At 39.6% G+C, this 18,059-nt stretch overlaps 1 protein-coding gene across 1 annotated transcript in view; it reads right to left on the reverse strand.

The window, feature by feature from the left end:
* Positions 1-3,953: 3,953 nt before the first annotated feature.
* The window catches only part of LOC127434608 (zinc finger homeobox protein 4-like), a 76,046-nt gene continuing 61,940 nt past the window's right edge, over positions 3,954-18,059 (reverse strand). Inside the window, exons 6-10 of the mRNA XM_051687449.1 lie at positions 13,187-13,320; positions 12,427-12,627; positions 12,077-12,197; positions 6,687-11,930; positions 3,954-6,295 (exon numbers count right to left, since the gene is read on the reverse strand). Of these exons, the coding sequence (XP_051543409.1) occupies positions 4,812-6,295; positions 6,687-11,930; positions 12,077-12,197; positions 12,427-12,627; positions 13,187-13,320 (7,184 nt within the window). The 3' untranslated portion in view covers positions 3,954-4,811. The remainder of the gene's footprint in view (positions 6,296-6,686; positions 11,931-12,076; positions 12,198-12,426; positions 12,628-13,186; positions 13,321-18,059) is intronic.

The raw sequence follows: 18,059 nt of genomic DNA on the forward strand, positions 1-18,059 counted from the left end.
TATATAATTAAAACTGCCTTTCTTTTAATAAAACTAAGTAGAATTCTCCTTCCTCTTCTACAGTTTGAACAAGAATCTATAACATTTCTGTGAAATCATACCTGTTTCTACAGTAATGACAAACATTATGTTTTTTCGTCTTTTCCTCATCTGTGCTGTTTAGAATGGTGGGTCTTATGAGATGTTAGACTTTCTCCATAGTACTTTAAAGTAGAAAATTAATGTTTTCATTCAGGTTTTGTGGTCTGTGCCATGCTGTTTAGCACACTGCACGATCCAGTCAAGCCTGGTTTATGACATGTCCAGCGAAAGGATGCACCACGCCAAACAAATGGTTAGCATTTTATCGCTTAAAGGCGCTTTTGGGACAAACCACTCAATGTCTAAAATTTTGGGGGTTCTGCTGGGCCCTCTGTCTGTCCAGGGACATTAGAATGTCCTAAACCCTCTCACCCCCCCCCCATTATGACACTCCTGCATACTAGTTTGGAACAACATGATGGTTAGTAAATAATTATAGTATATGTTGGTGAACTCTCTTTATGAACTGACAGTGAATGCCCTCTGAAATATGAAAACCAGTCCCTAAAGTGATGATGAAGTGTAATGAAAACCATTTATAAGGACAGGTGACAGTCTGTGGATTAACATCAGATGTCCTCTCACGGAGCAAAACAATACAACAATCCACCAATATCACGTGACACAGGATACATACAGAGCTACTGGGATAGGTCCCTGAGTCTTAAATGTCATCAAACAACTGTGGAAAGTTAGACAGAAGGTGTGGAGAGAGGGCAGAACTGAAATGCCTTTTGCTATTGTTCTTCCAAAGGATAAACCCTATCAAATCACTGAATACTGTGATCCTCACACTATGGAGTGGTAAGATACAGGAAAAATAACAGAAATAATATCCAAGTGTCCACAGATCCCTTTATGGATTGCACTGGGAGGCAAAATAGATTTGTGAGAAACTTCTGTCAGAATACAAATAAATGGGCAAATATGCAAATAATGATTTGGATGTGCTGAGCAAAGGGATTATGACTCCAGTCAAAGATATTAGCTCTGTCCAAACTGGGCTAAATGCCTTGGCTTTGTAGAATAGTTTACTAGTCACAGAAGTGGGAAAGGCTGGCCTGGAGTTGGATTGTGAAGGGGAACTCTTGGATGAAAGATGGTGTTCCAAACATTGGACTAATCTGAGGGTGGCTGCAGAAAATTGGTGCAGTCAAAGATTGTCTGATTCATTTTAAATAAAAATTTAACTATTTATACAGCAAGCAATTAACTGCAATTATATTTTTTGCTGTGTGTGTGTTTGATTAAAAATGACTAGGGATTAAAACAAAAGTACCTGTAGTCCTTTAACTTCAAACCCCTTTCACGGTTAGATGATTTGCTTGGTAGATCTACGAATTATCCATTATATATGCATTATCTCTTCCAGTGGAGAAGCTTAGACAAATACCTGCTGAAGGATTGACACTTCTAGAGATAATCCATTGCTTCTGGATAAAGCCAGATTACAACCAAATAGCATGTAAAGGCATACCATGTGAAATTAAAAGTGTTCTTCTCAGTATGGATTTAGGGATAATGTGATCTCTGCCTCTACTTCACTGGCAGTATGAGTATGAGCAAAGAATAGAGACACACCAACTCAGAACTATAAATGCAAACCAAATGTGTTGGCCACTATGCGGAGCCTACGCCGTAGGTTCGACACAGAAGTATAAGCCTTAAGGATGTAATGGATAGATGTGAAGTGGAGGCTCATTGATTTACAGTACATCTTTTACTTGTAATATTGCTATTTTAAATACAATGTTATGTAACGATACTGACTGTGAGGGATGTTGGCGTAACAGGAGAGAAACAAAGACAATATACCAGGTCCAGAAATGGTTTGCAGATACAGTTTTTAATGTATCACAACAATGAGCAACAAACATACTTGATGAACTATTTCCAGAAGACGTTATTCAAATACCATCTACAATAAATGTCATTTCAACTATGACAACAGGTCTGTGACAAAATAAAAAAAGTTTCAAAACCATGTTATTACCGTAATACGGTACAGCTGAGACCTCAAACATTACAGTAACAAAAACTAATGAGACTACTCTCTATATATAAAACATCAATAACATTTTTGGTTTAGTTTATTTAAAGTTTTAGCCATAGGGGCATCTTTTTTATTAAAACCTTGGGGTGCATTTCCTATGTTACCCAGGCGTTGAAAGTACGTATTGTGTAGAATATGATTACGCCTTGAGCATCCCTTTGATATCCAGAAGAACAATCCCAATTTCAACCTTTAGAAGGTTGTCCTCCTATGCTTGACACTATCCATCCATAGAAAGGTTTTTTTTTTCTTTTTTTTTTTTTTTTTTTTTTTTTGGCTGCTGTGCAGTTGCAACAATTATGTACAATTACATTATTGGACCATCCTTTTTTTTTTTTTTTTTTTTTCACTTTACCAGTCCTTTGTGTGGGAAGCATTCTGGTCCAGGCTAACACCTTAGCGCATGGTGCTAGCTGACAGCTCAGTCTTGAAATGCTGTTCCACATTTAGAGAAAGGCAAAAGCAGAGTTCTAAAAGCCTTTGGAATCAGGACAGTCGCTCAGGTTTTGGACAGAGGCAGGATTGCACCTTAGGAGGCCAAGATGTCTCTTGTGAAACACAATCAAAAAGTGTCTTCAGGATTAAAATAAGCATTAAAATATTAAAAATCCAAATAAGAACATTAAAAAGTCCACAAAAAAGGAGAACTGTGTGATTTTACCTTTAATGAAAAATAAAATCACCTGTACAGCAATTAAAAGTAAGTGAAATGTTACTTAATTTCATTGTTTGAAACTATTTTTAAGCATGATTTGATTTAACCTGTCAAACAGTTGCATTACATGCTACTTGTTCATCTCAGAATAGGAATACCAAAAGCAATACATTTTTGCATTTCTTCATATTAATAAATTTGTACCATGCACAGCCAACTACGAATATGTACAACAACTTAGCTTTCTTTGTTCACAAGCCTTTTACTTTCATACCTTAAGCCTTCTGTTACTTTGGAATGAATCACATTGTCCAACTGTCTCCAAACAGAAAGTGATTCGTAAAAAAATTAAACACCCTTGACAGCGTTCACATTCTTTAAGTTACACAGCCAAAAAAAAAAAAAAAAGAAAGAAAGAAAAAAAGAAAGAAAACAAAAACAGTAAAGCAATGTAATTCATGAATCAGTACTCTGCCTAGTAGAAAGCTGAAAATGTATGGCAAGAAATAAAATAAAAAAAATAAAAATCTGACAAAAATAAAGACAAAAACATTACACCGTAGCAGCATAACATTGTAAGATAATATTTTGTACCCACATATCACTAAATATGATGGAAAATGGTCTATTTGCATGAAATTAACAGAAGTGCCCAGAGTACAATGGAAGAAACAGCCTATCCACTATATGGCAGTGTACAGGGGTAACACTGTTTTCAGTCCTACAAGTACAGGAAAAAATATTTTCATTTTTATAAAACATGTTTTGTCCCCCTTTTTTAAAAGCAGCTTTCTTGTTTAAATGAAGCAAATGTTCATACCATATTCTATCCAACTTGCACTTTTACAATTTCAAGTATACAGTACTACTTTCATGGATGCACCAATTGTTAAATGTCTCTGGATTGTTAGGTGTCAAATTTCTAACAAATGTGGACCAATCTGCTGCTGAACTAGACACAAATACTAATTAAAACAAATAGACAGACAAACAAACAAACAAACACTGAAAACCAATATCTATTAAATTAAGACATGGTCTACCTCAAAAAAAAAAAAAAAAAAAAAAAAAAAAAATATATATATATATATATATATATATATATATATATATATATATATATATATATAATAACAATCATAATAATAATAAAAATAAGTGCACTGTAGTCCAGACACAAGCAAGTACTGTAACAGTATAGTAATTCACAAATGAAAAATGTCCTATTCACATAATCTTCAAGAGTCTATCAAAACTAGAATTATTACCTCTTAAGAAAAGGGTGTGATGAGAGGTAAAAGAAAGGTAAGGTAAGAGTTGGCACAGATCATTAGTATATTCTACAAGAAAAAAGAAAAAAGGGTGTTGTATATAAATACAGCTTGTGGCAATCCAAACTGGCAAACACAGGCTTCACCTTTCTAAATTCCCTCAGTGGTAAAACCATACTCTTTTTGTAGGGCAAACTAAAAGGATATGCACGCTGTCCTGTAACAGTTATATTGTCTCTTGGTACACTACACACATCAAGGAAATGCCTCCAATAAAGCTTGACATGTTTTGGTAAAAGCCATTTATAAGCAGGCTTCTTCGCTGTTTCAACAAATGAGAAATGTTATGTACTGACCTGAGAATTTAAAGCTACTGAATTACACCTAACTAAACTAAGAGAAATTCTCTTTGAAAGTTCTGGATCATTATCCCATACAGTACATGCTAGCATTTGGAAATCAATCCAGCTGAGGTGCAATTTGCTATCATGAGAATTTTTGGCTTGAATCAAGCTCCAAAAGAACTTGTGAAAGTTTTCCTATTACATGTTTTTGTATACAATATAAGCTCAGTCAAGCATCTGCAACAGTTCTGTCCATAACAAAAATCAATCAATATCTTGCCAGCATATCAATATGGGAAAAACAATCCTGAGTCAATCTTTTGGTACTGTAATTTTTTGGGTTAGAGAAACTTTGGAACTGCGGTTAAAAGTCTTTTTTTTTTAAGCAAGAGATCCGTTTTTCACTCCTACACACTGAACATATCCATTCTGATACTACTGTAATTGCCATCTAGGCCGGAGGTCGCCTTAGCCTTGACTTCCAACGTGTTATCTAAGTCATCCAGCTTCTGGCTTAACTCACTGTCAGACTCGTCTGAACAACTTTCGGTGGGTAGTGAGGTTTGAGCCCCTGAGGTGCTGCACGAAGTTGAGGTAACCGTTGAAGGCAAGGAAAGGGGAGGAGGAGAAGCAGATGGGCAGGAAGCAGCTTTCCTGGCTGATGCCTGGAAAAGAATATTTGGCCAGGACTTCATGGACAAGTGAGAGAGATGAGGCAAGGTGTTATTAGAAGAAGCTGCAGACTGCGAGGTAGATGTGGTGTTAGGACAAGGGGAGCAGACTGAGTGAGGTAATAATCTAGCATGCTCTTTGGCATTTCTCATTGCTTGTTTGATTGTTTTCTCTTTGTGCAAGCTCGACTGAAGGTGTTGGCCAAGTGCTTCGTTCCCACTGACAGACACATTGCAGGCTACGCAATTATACTTGCTCACTGCCTTACGAAGCACTGTCTCTTGTGGATCGATAAAAGGGTGACCGAAGTAACAGAAGGATTTCTGATGGCGAGCTGCTGAGTCTTCATCAGCAAAAATCATCTGGCACTTTCTGCATATAAACTCATGTTTGATGGATGGAACAATAAACGCATCTGGAAAGCCTGAACTTTTGGTATTTGTTGGGGGTTCTTCATTTGTGCTTTCTTTTGAAGAGCCTTTATCATCCTTAGTTTCGGTAGCCTCTTTTGGTTTGACAAAGTTGCTCTGTGCACCCCGTGACTTCGTAAGTGGTGTTTTCTGCTGCTGTTCATTTAGCTTTTGCTGCTGTTGCTGCTGCTTCTGTAAGGAATCCTGGAGGGACTGCTGGTACTGATGGTACTGCTGCAACAAGGCAGTTGGAGAAAGCCCTGCAATAGCCTGCGGCATAGCAGGGCCATAGGGGAACAGGTTCTCCATTCCACAGAGAGGAGGGAAATAACCCCCCTGTACTCCGCCAGGAAGTTGGGGTGAGAAGCAAGATGCAAAGCCAGGGATGAAATAAGGCAAGAACTGTCCCCCTAAGAAGGAGCCTGGGTCACCAGCGATAGCATTCTGAAGTGCTTGCAGTTGTGCTGGGTCCATTGAAGCCTCACTTCCCAATTTTCCTATCATCGAGAGTGGCGGTGAGGGCTTTTCCCTTTTCTTCACAACTGGGGTTTCGGGGCGGGCAGTGTCAGCTTCTTTGTTGACCTTGGTCTTCTCTAACTTCTTGTCTTTTTCAGACTCTTTTATGTGCTGCTCAGTCTGATTTGCTGCCAAAGGAGTGGAAGGAAGAGGAAGTGCGGGGGGTGGAGGAGGAGGAGCAGGAGGAGGTGTCTGAAGAAGAGTCTTGGTTGGGGTACTGCTGAGAGACATGGCAGGAGAAGGGGTGGCTGGAGTAGGGAACCCAAGCATGCCAGCACCAGGAGACGCTAAAGCTGAAATACAGTGGTATAGACAATATTGACATATTTTACTACAGAATCACTCCTACACTTTACAAGAAAAGATTTTTGGGGCTCTCCCAATGACAAACACTTATGAATCAAAACAGCCACAAGCACATTATTTAAAAATGATAAAAACATGAACAAATAAAAAAAAATAAAAAAAAACACAAACATGAAAGCATTTTTTCCCCTCAAAGTAAAGTGTTCCACACTGTTGCAGTGAATGCATGCATTAAATAACTCCTAATTTCAATGTATCAGTGACAGTCACAGTCCTCAACAGCAGAAAGAAACATATGAGACAGTAGCATTATGTGCATTTAATGTATAAATTGTTCATAAAGGTACTACACTCTGTGTTTTCGTCATACTAACTCACCAGGGGTATTTGGTGGGAAACCTGGAAGAGAGGATGGCCCATTAACACCAGGAAGAAGCACTGGTGGTAGACTAGATATTCCTGGGTAGGCAGTTGGCAGGCTAAGTCCATGAAGTGCATTATTGTCCATTGCAGGTTGCTGCTGGGCTGGCAAGCTGAGTACATCGGTTGCCTTCTTCAAACGGTCAAGTTCTTGTTGGGCCATAAGCTGGCGGACAGTGGTAGGTGCAAGATAGTCTTTTTCTCGATCAACCTGATTGCCCAGTGTTTCCTGCACTTTTGCAATGTGTTGCTTTGAGAAGATATGATCACGAATTGAAAGTCTGGCTGTATACTTCACTCCACATAAAGTACACTCAGGCCTTGGCCCATCTGGGGAACCTTGGCTTATCATGAATGGCTTTCCAATGTTTATTTTAAATTTCTTTTCTTTTGCACGGGCATTCTGGAACCAAACCTGCACGACACGTTTTGGGAGTCTTATTTCATTGCCCAGCATTTCACACTCTTGCATAGTAGGTGTGCGGTAGTCACTGAAGCAAGCCTTGAGAACTTTAAGCTGTAGGTTGCTCATTTGAGTTCTAAAACGCTTGTGGCCTGGTCTCTCTCCACCTGCCTTTACTGACTTGAAGGGATTGGAACCTCCAAATGGACTGGGTGAACTTGGATCAGCCAAACTCGAAGTCTCACTCTTGTCTGCATTTTCATCTAGGTCATCATCTCTGAAATTGAAGTAATCACTATCTTTGCCAGAGAAACTTAGCACTGGACTAACCATGTTGAAAGGAAATCTATCCTCATTTGTCTCAGAGGTTTGTGCTTGGTTCATTTTGCTCTCAACCATTTTCTCAATCCCATTAATTGTAAGATTCTCAACTTCATTATTAGTCTCGTCACCAGTTGTAACATCACTTACAGCTGTGTTAATTGAGGAGGTCTCATCATAGTCAATTTTGTTACCATCAAAAGAGGCTTCTGCGGAACTCATGTTAAGCCCCTCAAGTTCATCAATATTTTCTGCTTTTAAGGATGATAAGTTCAATAAGTTTTTTAGTGGCATCTCAGAAGGTTTAACTGGAGTGGAGGATGCTGTTGGGGGCTCACTTTCATTTGTTTCAGTCTTTGTGGTCATCTGTATATAGTCAGAGAAATTGTACTTATAAAGGCTTTGACCTTCATCATCTTGTGGCATCATTGGACTTGGGGGCAAACTAAAACCTGCCTGTTTAGCCTCATGCCAGTGCCTTGAACGAATGTGGCTATCAAGAGCTGACTTGGCCTTGAACAATGCCCTGCAGAAGGGGCACTTTTTGTGAGTTTGGGAAGGCCCAACTGCTCTAAAATGTCCTTTCCTCTCTCTTGCTCGGGTGTTCTGAAACCAGACTTGAACAACTCTTTTCTTTAGACCGACTTCACGAGCAATGTGATCTAACATCTTTCGTGTTGGGTTTGAATCTAGTAAATACTTATCGTAGAGGATCTCAAGTTGCTCTGGAGTAATGGTAGTCCTAAGACGTTTATCTCTGTGCTGATCTTCACCACTGTTAAGACCATCTTTTTCATGATGCCCATCATCTTTTTCATCTAATTTACGTTTCATAGAGTTAGAGCTAACAGCAGAGGCAAGGCCAGAGTTGCTTGGAGTCGGCATCTGTGACAGGGCTCCAGACAGGAGTTGACCAGTCATAAGAGGGTTATTTGGGTCAAAGATCATATAGGGCATATCCAGTGGCCTTTCTAAAAACTGTGAGTGCAGAAATTGGTTTTGGGCAGCCAGAAAATGTATGTGCTGGTGCTCCTGCCACAGCTCTACTGTTGGGAAAGCGATTTTGCACTGATCACAGTGGTACTGTAACATCTGTGGGGGAAGGCTATTGTTAAGAGAAGACAGTGCAATGGAGAGAGGACTTGAAGGGACAGTTGTAGACTGGGGCTGGGAATGGGATCTTGACATGTGAGGTTGAGATACTTTCTGTGGAGGAGGCTGTGGGGTTGAGGCCTTGGAAGATTTTAGATCACTCAAGCTCTTGGCTGTTTGCATTTGGGCAATATCTCCCAATTTGGGTTTTTCATGGAGGAGTTCATGTTTCGGTGAGGTTTTCCCTACATCAGGTCGAGGGGAAGGCATTAAGGGAGAACTGGAGCCAGAGCTGCTTGCCGTTACATAAGGGTGTTTTGCTGGTTCTGCTGGCCTTGCTGAGCACTGCTCACTGTTTTCTGCTAAATCCTCAGAGTAGTTTTCATCTCCACCTTCATCATCCTCATCTTTGTAGCATTGTTTCTTTTGGTGAGTAATGAGGTCAAAAATTCGGGGGAAAATCACACTGCATTTCTTACACTGGTACTGCATGTTGCTCGTCCTGATGTATCGTTCATTTGTCAGTTCTTTCTTTTCACTGTCTTTTGTATCTGCTTGGTTCTCATAACTTTTTCTGGCCTTCTGACGGGCATTTTGGAACCACACCACAATCACTCGTGTTGGCAGGTTGAGTACAGTGGAAAGCTGCTCAATTTCATCATCTTTAGGGTAAGCATTGGTATCAAAGAAGTCTTGGAGTACTCGTAGTTGATAATCTGTGAAGCGTGTCCTCGATGACCGTTTGTTCGCTGTAGCATCAGTTCTGTAGTACTCCAGCATGTTTACTTGGGATTCAAGTCTGAAATCTTCCAGTGTGGTCATGGGTGGAATGTTGAAATTGTAAGGAGAGTCTTTGCTTCTTTGACGCTCTTTGAAGAGTGTATTGCGGAACCAATGCTTTATGACTTTCTGCGGAAGGCCAGATTTGTCGGCCATTTCTTGAATCTGCTCTTCGTTGGGAGAATTATTGATGTCAAAGTGAGCACGAAGGATTTTTAGCTGATCATCCGTGATTCTTGTGCGAGGACGCTTGAACTGAGACTGCTGCAGGAAGTTTGGATCCAGTCCCAGTTGTTGTTGACATAACTGTGTGAGGTCAGAAGATAAAGAGTCCATTGTTGGAAGCTGCAGCGCAAGCTGTGGTGGTAGCCCAGGGTGCTGCATTGATTGCATCATAAGTGGTGGGAAAATTGGCAAGTCGAGAGAAACAGGGAGCTGCACTTGAGGAGGTGCTGTGGGTTGTGGAGGTGGTAGTGGTGGTGGAGGGGGAGGTGGTGGTGGTGGCTGAGGAGCCTGCAGAGGTGCTGGAGATGATGTCTGTGATTTCCCTACAGAGGTAGCGGCAGGGAGAGTAGTCACTGGAGCAGGAGGGGGAGGAGGAGGTGGGGGTGGAGGTGGTGGAGGAGTTTCTGGAGATGCTGGGTTTATGGGGTACAACTTGTCATATGCCTCCCTGTATTGCTGTGCAAACTTCTCTAGCTCCACATATGGAAAGAACTGCCCGTGCACATGTTCCTGATGGCTTTTGAGAATCAGCATGTTAGAAAAGAACTTTCCACACAGCCCACATTCCAGTTTGTCAGTCAACTCTTCCTCCCTGTTCTTTTTCTGGCTTTTCTGTCTATTCTCATTATACTGAATGACCAGTTCAAAGCCAAAGTTCTCCAATAGCACTTTAGCAGCATTACCTCTAGCCCCTGAGATGATGCGTGGTGGAGGAACGAGAGGTTCTGAAAATGTAGGCTTTCTAGAATCTTTAGTATCTTTTGCACTGTCAGTATCATTAGCTATATCCTGTTTTGCTTTGCTCTCCTGATTCTCTAGGTGCTCTTCAGCTTCTCTGGACATCTGAATCTCAGACAGAGCAATGTGGTTGGACTCAGTTTTAGTCTTTTGGTTCTGCTGCTGAGCTTTTTGCTGATATTGCTGCATCTGAGACTGGGAGGCCTGCTGTTGAGTCTGCTGCTGAGAGAGCTGAAGCTGTTGTTGTTGGCCCAGCTGATGTTGCTGCTGCATCTGCTGCTTGAGATCTTCTAGGAATGATCCTGTCATGCCAGGCATGCCAAATGCAGCTGAATGCAATGCAAGCTCAGGACTTATGTTAAATTCAGCACCAGGGATGTAGAATGGGAAGAGGAACTGGGGCTGCTGAAACTGCAGCAGGGCTTCTGGTGTCATTGGGAAGTGGGGGAAAAATGCTGGATTCAAAAACTGGGGCTGAAAGAATGCAGCTTGCTGTTGCAGCTCATGTTGCAGCTGCATCTGAAGCTGTGCTGGTGATTGGGCAGGTGGGAGGGTGGGCTGCACAGAGATATGATCAGTAGTTTGTTTCATGGTAACTTCTTTGGCATCTACAGTGTTTTCTTTGTTAGATGATACTGGTGAACTTTCAGAATCTGTGTTGCCCTGATTGAGTGGAACAGGGCTTTTGGCTGAAGTACTTCCACTGCTACCACCACTGGTACAAGAGCTAGTCTCTATTTTAGCGGTTCTGGCTTTTGTCTGATGAAGTACAGACCTTATGTGAATCTCCAGGGTTGAGCTTTGGCTATAAGCAACGTTACATATATTGCATTTGTATGGTTTGTTGTCAACATTGTTGCTGGCCTCCTGTGGAACTGGGCTTGAGGCCTCTTGGATAACTTTCTTTAGCTTATGCAAATGTGAAACAGAATTATAGTGAACAAGGAGAATGTTCTTTTGGGTGAAGGACTCCTTGCAGACTGTGCATTTGTATGGACGCGAGGGGTCTAAAAACTTTTCCATGGTGAAATTTGGACCTTTCCTAAAAGGCAAGGTCCGCTTAGGCTCTGAGCCCATGTCATCAAGCAAAGAGCTGCCGTCACTTCCAGTGGGACTGGCCTTCCCCTCTTGGTCAAGCTCCTCATCTTTGTCTAGTTCATGCTCAAAAGCTTGTGCCTCTTCCAGAGCCCTCATCTCACTCTCAGCAATGTCACCATTTAGAGGCAGGTTACCACAGAGCTGTTGCACTTCGGCATCACTCAGCTCAGGGTGACCAGTCTCCAGATGCTTTCGAAGGGCAAGGAATGTCCTGAAGCTGCGCTGGCACAGGCTGCACATGGTGGCTGCACGAATGGCGTGGTACTGGGAATGTATCTCAAGCTTCTGCATAGTCTTGAAAGCCAGGCTGCAATGGTTACAGCGGTATTTGTAGACATGGCGATCAGAGACTGAGAGCTGCTGGCGCTTCTGCAGATCGGTAAGATGCTCCTGCAGGCAGTCTGGGCTCTTCCTGTCCTGCCCACTGGCTTTCTTCCAATCAGGGGCCTCAGCAGCCTCCTTTGGTGGCTTGAGTTCCTCATTAGCAAGTTCAACCTCACTTTTGTCTTGGTCTGTGCTGCTTTTCAAATCCTTCGAGTTGCTTCCTGTTGAAATTCAGAAAGAGGAGAGAGTTCAGAATTCTTCTAAGGAATTTTGATTATAAAATATTTTTGTTTTGAATTTTCTAAAGAATCCTCTGTAATGTGGTTCATACATTTCAGATGACATTGTGGCTGCATAATGTGCTTACCCAGGGGTTTTCCAGATCCCTCTGGGATAACAGCTGAAGAATCAATCAAAGATAGGACTTTGTCTTGTAATGATACAGGCATCAAATAATTATTGGGCACTGTAACATCTGGTCCTGCAACCTGAGAGGAAAATATATAAAACTATGTTATATCAGTCCCAAAACTGATTAAAATTAACCTAAAAGAAAAACAAAATAGGTATAACCACATAAACAATTAACAGACTAAAAGATTTATTCAAAATGCTAAGCTTGAAAACAAGTAGAGATAGAGGTACTTTCAAATGATCTTTTTCAAAACTTCTGTTTTTAACACCAGTCATTTCATGGAATATACATACTGTACATACTGTCATAAGCAACTTCTCCACACAATCTGGAGCCACACTGTGCAGGTGAGTAAGATGCAGCTGCAAATGAATCTTGTTGCTGAGGACATCCTGACATAGAGGGCAGCTTATGACAGGCTGCATGGAATGCTGAGACATGATGTGCAGCTGTAAACGGTTTGCATCCTTGTTACTGTAGTTACAGTATGGGCACTGCTGCACCTGAAAGATGTCATATCATAACATATTTCATAACATTGCCATACTTTATAGTTTTGATCTGAAACACTTCACATGAGAGATTGTGCTGTAAATTACAAGACGATCCCTCAGGAAAATCAAGCAAATTCCAAACAAAACAAGTAGGATTCCCAAAAATGCTTATCAGACCTAATTTTTGCTTTTATTCACTAAGTCTTCATTTTAAGTAACTAAAAAAATAAAATAAATAAATAAATATTAAAAATTAAAAAATGGCTGGAATTTCGAATCAGAAGATTACAACGGATGTTAACATGAACCATTTCAGATTTTGCCTACTTTTCATTACAAGGAGTACTTTTAAATTAAAACCTCTCACTACCTGTCTTAACCCTTTCAGAAACAGTTCAGAAAGCCCTCTCCCACTCAGGGTCTAAATATAATTTAATACATTATTTTAATTAATATACTTCCTTTTTATATAATTAAGAAAGAATAAAACACAGAATTGAACCTCATCCAGGCCACAATCAGTCTCATTATGAAGTCCTACTTTTGTAAACAGATCAAAGTAACTAACCTGCTCATTGGACAGTGTCTTCTCTTCAGCAGATTTAGGCCTCTTGGGTGGAGTGTCATTTTCTTTCTCCTGCTGAAGCGACCGCTTCCCTGCTGTAGCAGTCCCCAGGGCTTCCTTAGCCAGAGTATTAATTCCTGTGAACAAACAGACAGGATACATTCTGTCACATGCTTATTCTGGACTCCTGATTCCGAAAATCTCCTGACAGAAGTACAATGACCCTCACTTTAATAAGAATCCATATTTTGGTAACATAGGCTTGTTGTTAAGAATGCAGGATACTGGGGGACTCAAGTAATGTGAAAAGGTTATTTTGCAAAAGAAAAGAATATAATATTTTAAAAATTTGTTCCAAAATTCTCAAAATAAAAGTATCTATTAAAGTTAAAATTGAATTACAATACCCATAAAATGCATGTTTTGATTTTAATCATGAACACTAGAGTACCTAACAAAAATCTATATTCACAAAATAATTTCTGGTATGATCTTTGCAAATAAATAGGTTCAAATTCATTGTTATTGCATGGCAGGTCACAATACTACTATGCAGTTCATTTGGGGGTATAGACAGACAAATCACCTTCCCCAGCTTCCCCCTGAATATCCATGCCTCACACTCTGTATTAGAGGGGGTTGCCATGTTATTTCCATTTCAGCTGAGCTCAATTCAGCAAATCAGCCCCCAGTTGTATTTAGAGTATGCTGCACAGAGTGATAAATCTTTCATTAACCCGTATCCTCAGATACAGACAGTGTCCCAGCCTCCTCAGTCAATGCAACTCATCTACCTGCTGAATAAGCAGGGCACAAAGAAACTGAGCTTGCTGTTCTTCACTCTAATCTTGTCACTCTAAGCTAAATGTGTGTATTACTCTTATGAATCAAAGCAGGCACTGAAAATACATTGTGAAAAAAAAAGATGTTGAAATAAACAGTATGTGAGTCGGCTCTTTATTTGTTTAAAATATATTTCAATATATGCTGCGTGTTGCATGCATTTTAATTCCTTGCATTACAAGGTATTCAGCTTATTTTATTGCAGTCTTACACATCAGGAGCCTGACATATTAGCCTGTCAAAAAAAGTGACAGGTGGGGGTTTGGGGGGGGACCACAAGGGCACAATACAAATTTCGAAGAGCATCAGAGTAAGGTCTGCAGTCTCAAATAGCTAGGTAATCTTTTCTTCTCTGCTGGCCTTGATATCCCTGCTGCGTTGGGTTGGGGGGGGGGGGGGTGGTCACATGCATTTCATGACAAACAGAAAAACTCATTTGCAAGGCTCCCCAATCTCATTGCTGTACCACATCATCTGACCTTTTTTTTCTCCCCCCTCTGTTTATTATTAGGATTTCTAATTTTAACTTTCAATTTTCGCCATCTTCCAGTCAATCTGCAACTAAATTATTTCCCAGGTGGAAAGCCAACTCCTGGACAACTGGGTGCAAATACATTTCGCAATGAGGCCCTTACATTGATTGCCATCATATTCAATGTAAATATATGGTCTGGGGGCTGATTTGCACAACATAAGTATCCATCTTTATGATTTATTTTCCTAATCAGCACTCTGCTTTCATAAAGATTTAAAGAGCATTGCAAAGTGACATGTTACTGTCATAGAAAAGGAATAAAAATAGTGAGAAATGCCTTTGCACAGTTTATTATCTCCAAACACATGCTGCAGTTCTGCTGTGGTTAAGGCTTTGCAGAATTATCAGCTAAATGAACTATTTAAATATTCTAATGATGGATTTTTGAATATATTTTTATTAAAACATTTGATAATACCTGCACACAATAGTCTTTATCTGCCTGTAGAATTGTGTGAGGAACCAATGGCAATGCTCTTTGTGTAGTCTGTATCTCACACTAAATGAGACTGCCCATTTTCTTTGTCTTCAGACACACACACAGTGCAATGAAGCAACAGAGAAAATAATTGTGACACACAGCCCCCCTTTCCCATCCAAATGACAAATGTCTTTGAGAAGCAGGACCTTGCTTGATTAGATAAATCAAACTGTGATTTATGACATTCAAGCTGTTTGCATTACAGGGACCAGGGCCACAGACTGGCCACCCATCTTTATTTACAACTGTCAATGGGATTTTTTAAAATCATGCAACCTACACAAACTTGTAACACCTTTGATAATTTAAGCAAACTGTTTCTCTAAAGGAGAAACAACAGATATGTCACTAATATGATCTTCCTATCTTCCTCGCACACAGAGAGGCCATTTTGAGTCCTGTTAATTTTCAACACTTAGTTTTCTCCATTTCATGTCTCAAAGTGTCATCTAACACAACCAAAATTTTACATTAACAAAAACAGCAATAGCTGCTGGCCTCAGTTTGAAAGAACTGCAAGATACTTCTCTTTAAAACATTAATAAGTTCTTATATGACAAACTATTTTATTTCAACATTTCTTTCGCCTGCAAATGCCAATCACACAGGACTTGCTTGATATAGGTGTCATAAATTTACTATTCAATTTACTGTTCTTCAGTTCAGCCAGTCTGGCCGAGGTGACAGGGCAATAAATAAAGCAGGACCCTGGGATGCTCCGAGAAATTTAGTGATTTACAAGGACACGAGGTTAAGGTTACGCATTAGTGTGACCTACAGTTCAGCAGATAACATTTACCACACTGTGAATTTTAAGCTTGCACAGTGGAGCCCTGCTTTCTCTCTGCTCTCGCAAAAAGAATCAGAGTCCATCAGCTTTGTCATCGCACATCAGACGAGGCGTAAAAACGATGGATGTCATATTTGGCAAATCCTACAGGACTCACTGAATTGATTAAGTCAGAATTCAGAGCTCTAGGCTTTCAATGAAATATGCAAATACTTTTAATTTATTTTAATCCAATATCTAGAAAGACAGCAATTGAATAAATGCTCATTTTAAAGCTGGAAACATGCATATAATGTTTCAAATGGAAATGATAACTTTAAATATGCAGAATTGTATCTGTCTTGCATTTGATTTAATTCAGCTGCATTATTTTAAAACTGATTTAAAAAATGGGCATTGTGAACAATGACCTTTCTTATTTCTGGCAGGTATGCAGAAAATGTTCTCAGCAATAATGACAGCTAATTTTCATCTTTGCTTGAGTTTTTAGAATTATCTCTTTACCCTAAAGCCAACACAATGACCTGCTTCCATGTAACATATAAACAGTGCACAAAGTAATCAGGATTTGATCCAGATTAGGACATTTGCATGGAGAATGCAATTTGGATTATAATTAATCCACAGTGACGCTAGATTAAAATGACAAAGTAAATGAGGATGAGGGGTAAAATGGGCTGTTTTGAAAGATCTTGCCTGTGAAGATGAACTGCTAAATATTGTGAGTATCTCTATGCAAAATCTTTAATATGCAGGAGCCTGGTGTTTTCTATTCCAAACCACATTAAGGATTTAGTTTTTAGATAAAAACAAACAAACAAACAAAAAAACATCTGACATATGGGTTCAACAGAGCAACCCCTAAAATCCATTTGCTACCCATTCAAACTGTATCGTCACACTAAAGTAATGGAGTAAAAAAAAAAATCAAAACATCAGCCATTTGGGGACGATATAATATCAATTTAAAGGGATAGTTTTCACAAAAAAGAATAATTTACTCATCTTCATGTTGATCCAAACCAATATGCCTTCCTTCCTTCTGTGGAACACAAAAGGAGATGTTAGGCCATGTGCTAGTCTCAGGCACATTCACTTTCACTGCATCTTTTTTCATACCTGCATCATTTTGTGTTCCACGGAAGAAAGACAGTCACACAGGGGTGAGTAAATGATGATAGAATTTAAAATTTTGGGTAAACTATCCCTTTAAATGTTGCAGCCTTAAAAACAGGAAATTATTAGGAAACTATTGCATTGTAAAAGTTAACATAAATGCTAGTGTAAATGAGATCTGCATCCCGACCACAATGTTAAATTATGCCGCATGTAATAGGTCATGTAAATGCATTGAGTAAGAGCTGCCTCAGACAAGCCTGTCATGGCTATAAGGATAAAAGATAAATGACGGGCTAAACTAATAGGCTCTGTCCTGTTTCAGCATTTCCTCTGCTCCATTGAACCCAACATTATGTAGCTAGGTATGGTGTGCATGAAAAGACGTCTAATGTAATATCCATTTCGACCATATATTTCCATCTCATACATAAAAAAGCACATATGAATTCTTATTTGGCAAATCAAATATAACTGAGCCATAGGTAGTGATGCCAGATGCTAGCTCCAGGGGCTGTTTCCTGATCTCAACACAACGCTGTTTTGTAAGGACTGTTGCACTTGATAATATGTCACCAGTCAGATGTTTATGCATGCAGATCCACAGTAATTCTCCACTGAGGACAATGAGCTCTATTAGGTGGTGTGTTGCCTGAATCACACCACAGCAAAGAAAACATTAAAGGGATTGTACACTCAAAAATTAAAATTCTGTCATTATTTACTCAACCTAATGTTGTTCCAAACCGGTATTCATTTCTTTTTTTCAAAGAGATGTGAGGGTAAATTACAGCCTCAGTCAACATTCACTTTCATTGTTTGGAAAAAAATTATACAATGAAAATAAAAGGTGTCTAAGACAAACATGCTGCCTTCTTTTTTGTTCCATGGAAGAAAGAAGAGGATGTGAACGATGACAGAATTTTAATTTCTGTGTGAACTATCCCTTTAAGGGTTAAAAGTGTGCAATTTTTTCACAAAAAAGGTTATATAATCCTATGCTTACAGAAAATGAATATGTCATCTGAGGAATCGCAAGAACAGCAAAGATTAATGAAAGGCGCTTAAAAGTTACAAGCATGCAAACTGATTTGATTAAAAAATAATCTTA

The sequence above is a fragment of the Myxocyprinus asiaticus genome, chromosome 44, assembly GCF_019703515.2.
Source record: "Myxocyprinus asiaticus isolate MX2 ecotype Aquarium Trade chromosome 44, UBuf_Myxa_2, whole genome shotgun sequence".
Classification (NCBI taxonomy): Eukaryota; Metazoa; Chordata; class Actinopteri; order Cypriniformes; family Catostomidae; genus Myxocyprinus; species Myxocyprinus asiaticus.